This window comes from Moschus berezovskii, chromosome 9 (genome assembly GCF_049115385.1).
Source record: "Moschus berezovskii isolate FMDL1 chromosome 9, NW_MosBer_1.0, whole genome shotgun sequence".
Classification (NCBI taxonomy): Eukaryota; Metazoa; Chordata; class Mammalia; order Artiodactyla; family Moschidae; genus Moschus; species Moschus berezovskii.
In genome coordinates this window covers 18,466,839-18,472,524 of record NC_142468.1, presented here as the reverse complement: position 1 = coordinate 18,472,524, position 5,686 = coordinate 18,466,839, and the positions used below count along the sequence as shown (strand labels likewise).

The 5,686-nt window shown below is 52.7% G+C and overlaps 1 protein-coding gene across 1 annotated transcript; it reads left to right on the top strand.

Annotated features, from left to right (window-relative positions):
• The first annotated feature begins 2,196 nt into the window (after positions 1-2,196).
• Positions 2,197-4,682, top strand: RIOX1 (ribosomal oxygenase 1). The gene has a single exon (XM_055437393.2). It carries the CDS (start codon positions 2,249-2,251, stop codon positions 4,217-4,219), a length of 1,971 nt encoding a protein of 656 aa, XP_055293368.1. The 5' UTR covers positions 2,197-2,248; the 3' UTR covers positions 4,220-4,682.
• Positions 4,683-5,686: the final 1,004 nt, after the last annotated feature.

Sequence of the window (5,686 nt, the reverse complement as noted above, 5' to 3'; positions counted from 1 at the left end):
AGGCCCAGTTCACATCCTGTCTTTAAGATGGATGACAGACTTCAAGATGGAGTCTCTCCTGCTTTCCTCACACTGGCCCCAACAAAATGAGAGGCCCAGATTTAAGAAGTTGATTTAAGGCTCAGAGGAGATGCGATTGAAGATTCTGGAGAGTGAAGTTGAAGCTAATAAAACAGAATTGCAGAGGGGGTGGGAAGGGCAGATATCCAGAATACAAGAATAGCCCCAATTCTCTTCATGAGTCTCAGTTCGGCCCCCTCTCCACCCCTCTCACCCAAGAGAGCTGGACTGAGGGCAGGTGATTGATGAGAGACCCTGGCCCAAGGTGCAGGGCGCAGTTCTTCTTAAACACCAGGGGCAGCGTGGAGCGAACACGTGGAACTCAAAAGTTGGTCTCCCACAGCAATCTGGGGACACAGGAATTTTCTTGGATGGATGCTCAACTGCCACCAAAAATGATGAGGATATTGCTCACCTCTGCATGTGGACTCCAGAATCTCTGGCAGCCTGTCTGTAGATTCACTTGGAATGGAGAAATTTGAGTCACGTGGTTAAGCACAAGCCAATCATTGTGGCCCTAGGATACTGGATTCCAGTGATGTTGCAGGCCTTCCACAGTCTGGAGCATTCACTGTGCTCTGCCGCACCTCTGGAGCCCAAGTGGAGCCCCTCCTGAGCCCACAGCAACTGAGCATAGGACGCAGAGTGCTCATCCAAAGGAAATGCTGTGTCTCCCCACTGGGGTGCACGTGGGACCCAGCACCAAGGTCACAGGTGCGGAGCCCTGCACAAAGTTCACAGCGTAAAAATCTCTGAACCTGACCAAGCCACATAGCAACGGTTGCCATGAGCTTTTGGATCAAAACTGGCCAGTTCCTAGACTCCGTATTATGTAAAATACCCACCCTACTATACACCCTATAGCATCCAAACCAATCACCTAATGCCACCATTCCAGTAGGAATTTTCCGTCTTGAGGCAATAGAAATTGGCGCTAGCCTGCAAAAATGTTCGGCTCTCTCTTAAGCTGGCCCACTGTTGTAACAGTTTGTCCCATTCTAACAAATTTTATCCTCCCCTCCTTCTGCCTCCTGTCTGGAAATTCTTTTCCAACGTGCCACACAAACCAGGACAGTGGGGGGTTGAGGGGGATTTGGGGGGTTAGGCAGGTAACAATGACAATGATTATCACTCAGTCTTGTCTGACTCTCTGCGACCTCATGGGCTATACAGTCCATGGAATTCTCCAGGCCAGAATACTGGAGTAGGTAGCTGTTCCCTTCTCCAGGGGATGTTCCCAATCCAGGGATCCAATCCAAGTCTCCCGCATTGCAGGCGGATTCTTTACCAGCTGAGCCACCAGAGAAGCCCTGGGCAGGTAGTCAGCATGTTTACTGAATACAGATTTAAGTCAGAAAACATTCCATTCAGTTTAATTAAGAAGTAGCCTCGATGATTTTGAAGTCTGAGCTGGATCAAACTCGCAAAGATGAAGGGAAGAAAAAGGATTGTGCATTATCTGGCATGTTGACTGTGTCCTCGGAAACTTAAGTCCCAAGAGGGCAGGTGATAATGTTTCATTGTTTTGCTTGTGATTGTTACCCCATGCTGTCGCAATGTCTGTCACTTAGTAGGTAGTCAGTAAACATTTGTTATATTAAAAAAGAAATACAAGCCGAAAACTCCATGGATTTTTTTTTTCAGGGAGAGGGGGGGTCTATGACTGAAAATTTGTAATGGAGAGAGGAAAAGGGAAGTTAGGCGGCGGAATTTAGGGCTTCAATCAATATATGTAAAGAGGACCAGATGGACCAGAAGTTTGAACTTAGAACTTTGCCTGAGTGCATTCCTTGAAACCAAGAACTGTCAGCTTTCTCATGCAAAGCTGCTGGGCAACGTGTTATTCGGAAACGGGGACAACCCGTGAACACCGCAATCGGCAGAAGCAGGAAGGAAAGAAGAGTTAAGTCGCAACTTTTTGCTGGAGTCCCTGACAACTTGAATTTTAAAGTGCCCTCTAAATATGGAACCCATGTTAATTTGCCAGAGACTCCGCGGCTCTAGCAGAACCCAAGCATTTAATTAACGTTTTCTAACTGGGGAAGCGGGAAGCGCCCGAGGAAGAATGGTGGGCGTGGACAACCGGAAGGCAGCTGGAGGCCCGCCCCCTTCCCAGAGTGCACTGCGGCCGCCGCGTGCGTGAGCCGGCTTCCGGCCGTCTCCCGCTGGGCAGCGGGAGGGTCCTACCATGGACGGGCTCCGGGCTAGCGCCGGGCTGCTGAGACGCGGGCGGTTGAGGCGCCGGCGCCAGCAACAGCTACACGGCGCATCGGTCCTGGCCCTGCCCCTGAGGCCCAGGAAGATCCGACGGCAGCTGAGGAGAAGTGTCTCCTCCCGAATGGCCGCGCTCAAGGCCCAGACGCAGCAGAGCGAGGACTCGAGGGTGGAGTCGACGGTCGGTGAACCCGGGGACCCGCTGGCGGGAGGGGCGGCGGCCCTCTCGGATGCTACCGGGCGGGAGCCGCACGGCCAGCTCGGGCCCGCGGAGCTGCTGGAGGCTTCGCCCGCGTCCAGCTCCCTGCAGACTCCCCGCGCCCTGGTGGAGGCGCAGACCCCGCCGGCGCGCCTGGTGGAGGCGCAGACCCCGCCGGCGCGCCTGGTGGAGGCGTCGGCGCTGCCCGAGCGCCTGGTGCCGGCCTCCGGGCAGTCCGCGCGCCTGGTGGAGACCTCGGCCTTGCTGTGCTCTGCCCAGCCGTCCCGCTTGGCGGCCGTCCCGCTGTCCGTGGCTCCTGCCACGCTGTCGGGGCCGCAGGGGGAAAGCATGGGCGGGGAGCTGCCCTGGGACTCCCCGCTGCAGCGCATCTTGGCTGAGCTGAACCGCATCCCTAGCAGCCGGCGGCGGGCGGCGCGCCTCTTCGAGTGGCTCATCTCGCCCATGCCGCCGGACCATTTCTTCCGGCGCCTGTGGGAGCGCGAGGCAGTGCTGGTGCGGCGGCAGGACCACGGGTACTACCAGGGTCTTTTTTCTACCGCCGACCTCGACTCCATACTGCGCAACGAGGAGGTGCAATTCGGGCAGCACCTGGACGCCGCGCGCTACATCAGTGGGCGGCGCGAGACCTTGAACCCGCCCGGCCGCGCCCTGCCCGCCGCCGCGTGGTCCCTGTACCGGGCCGGCTGCTCCCTGCGCCTCCTCTGTCCGCAGGCTTTCTCCACCACCGTGTGGCAGTTTTTGGCCGTGCTCCAGGAGCAGTTCAGAAGCATGGCAGGCTCCAACGTTTACCTTACGCCACCCAACTCGCAGGGCTTTGCCCCCCACTACGACGACATCGAGGCTTTCGTGCTGCAGCTGGAAGGTAGGAAACTCTGGCGGGTCTACAGACCGCGGGTGCCGACCGAGGAACTGGCTCTGACATCCAGCCCCAACTTCACCCAGGACGACCTCGGAGAGCCCGTGCTGCAGACGGTGCTGGAACCTGGAGATTTGCTCTATTTCCCCCGAGGCTTCATTCACCAAGCCGAATGCCAGGATGGGGTGCACTCTCTGCACTTGACCTTGTCCACATTCCAGCGCAATACTTGGGGCGACTTCCTGGAGGCTGTACTGCCCCTGGCAGTGCAGGCCGCAATGGAGGAAAGTGTGGAGTTTCGTAGGGGGCTGCCCCGAGACTTTATGGATTACATGGGGGCCCAGCATTCGGATTCTAGGGATCCGCGAAGAACCGTTTTCATGGAGAAGGTGCGGGTCCTGGTTGCCCGCTTGGGACACTTTGCCCCAGTCGATGCTGTGGCTGACCAGCGAGCCAAAGACTTCATCCACGATTCTCTGCCCCCTGTGTTGACTGAAAGGGAGAGGGCACTAAGCGTTTACGGGCTCCCAATTCGCTGGGAGGCTGGAGAACCTGTAAACGTGGGAGCCCAGTTGACAACAGAAACAGAAGTGCACATGCTTCAGGATGGTATAGCTCGGCTGGTGGGTGAAGGGGGCCATTTGTTTCTTTATTACACAGTGGAGAACTCCCGGGTTTATCACCTGGAAGAGCCCAAGTACTTGGAGATATTCCCCCAGCAAGCTGATGCCATGGAACTCTTGCTTCGCTCCTACCCAGAGTTTGTGAGAGTAGGGGACTTGCCCTGTGACACTGTGGAGGACCAGCTTTCCTTGGCAACCATGTTATATGATAAGGGGCTGCTGCTCACCAAGATGCCTCTAACCTGAACTAGTTACTCACTAAATGCCAGAAATAAGACAGTAGTGATTCTTTCCCACCACCTTTTGAGGGAGAAAACTCATTTTCTTACTTGATACCCATCAGTGTGTTTATATTTACCTTTATGACTGCCTCAGTGTCACAGAAGTCAGACAGTCTTCTAGGAAACACCTCCTCACCTAGGCACAGAAGTAAAAGCAGGAGTTGGAGATGGAAAAAGGAGCCTTTTCTGCAGGAGTAACTTGATTCCTGATCATTTGAGAGACCAACTTCATCTTCACCCTCAGGCTTCAGAGTACTGTGTGGCATTTGCTGTGTTATTCTGCTTGAGACATCAAAGTTTTTACTTGGAATTTGCATCCTTCATTTGAGTTCTCTTTCATCAGTTTTGGGGAAGGGTTGGGGTCAGTTTCCTGTTTGTTACTGTGAGTTTGTGTGAATGTTAGAAAAGTTATTAAAGTGCCAAAGAGTTTTTCTTTTCTGAGGCTAGATTATTGTGTATGGTCTGAAGAAATGTGGGAGGAGGAGGGTAGATAGGGGAAAACTGCAGTGGCTGAGGTGCAAGGTAACTTGGGGTGGATGTAGGATTGGGGCCAATTTTGCAACCCTAGGGGTAATGGATTCATTTTAATCATGCTCCTTGAACCCCAAACAGCACAATCCTATTAGAAAAGTTATGCGTATATTATGTGTTTTAAAGGGTATTATGTTTTTGCTCAATGCTTGCTTGCATCAGTGGCTGGTGCTGCTCCTAAAATAGGCAGCATGTCACTAGCTGTGCTGTCATAGGCCACAGTCAGCCAACTCGTAGCAGGCTGGCCATGAGGAAAGGCTGGTGTTCAAGTTACTTTCCACTTTTATTTTTATCTGGTAGTTGAAAGAAACTTCCCCAAACCTGGCAAATGAATATTCTCATGGTTGGTGGAAGAGAGCATGGTGTACCAGAGGGAGCACTGGACTTGGAACCAGAAAACCTGGGTTTGGGGTGGTGGCTGGTGGGCAGCTAGCTTGCTGAATGATCTGAGGCTGCTGCTGCTACGCCTGGGCGCGCTTGATTTTATAAGTATGTTTTGGTACAGCTTGATGTTTCCACCTCATCATTTAGGTTGTATCTGGAACTTTTAAGATCATTTTGCCATGAGTGCTGAGTTTCAGTTATATAAAGTTGAGAACTTGATGAAGTCTTGTTTTAAGTTGCAAAAGCCTAGATGTACATGAAAGTACATCTCAGCCTATTTAAGGTTAAACTTCAAGGCTTTTTCCGAGTGCTTAGACATACAGCAGTTTTTTTTGTTTTTCTAAGGTATCCTTTTTGTTGACCTCACTTTCATACTGGTTCAGTTAAAGTTACATCATTCATTTTTGTAAAGGGACCAGATAGCAAAATCAAAACCCAAGGGGCAAGGCAAAGATAACAGAGGATGGTGGCCAAGAAGAAAGAGAAGTATCCTTTCCTGGCTGTCATCCTACAGGGC

Bases quoted from the DNA above. Each gene is read 5' to 3' on its own strand.
- RIOX1 (XM_055437393.2), top strand. From the start codon at position 2,249: ATGGACGGGCTCCGGGCTAGCGCCGGGCTGCTGAGACGCGGGCGGTTG.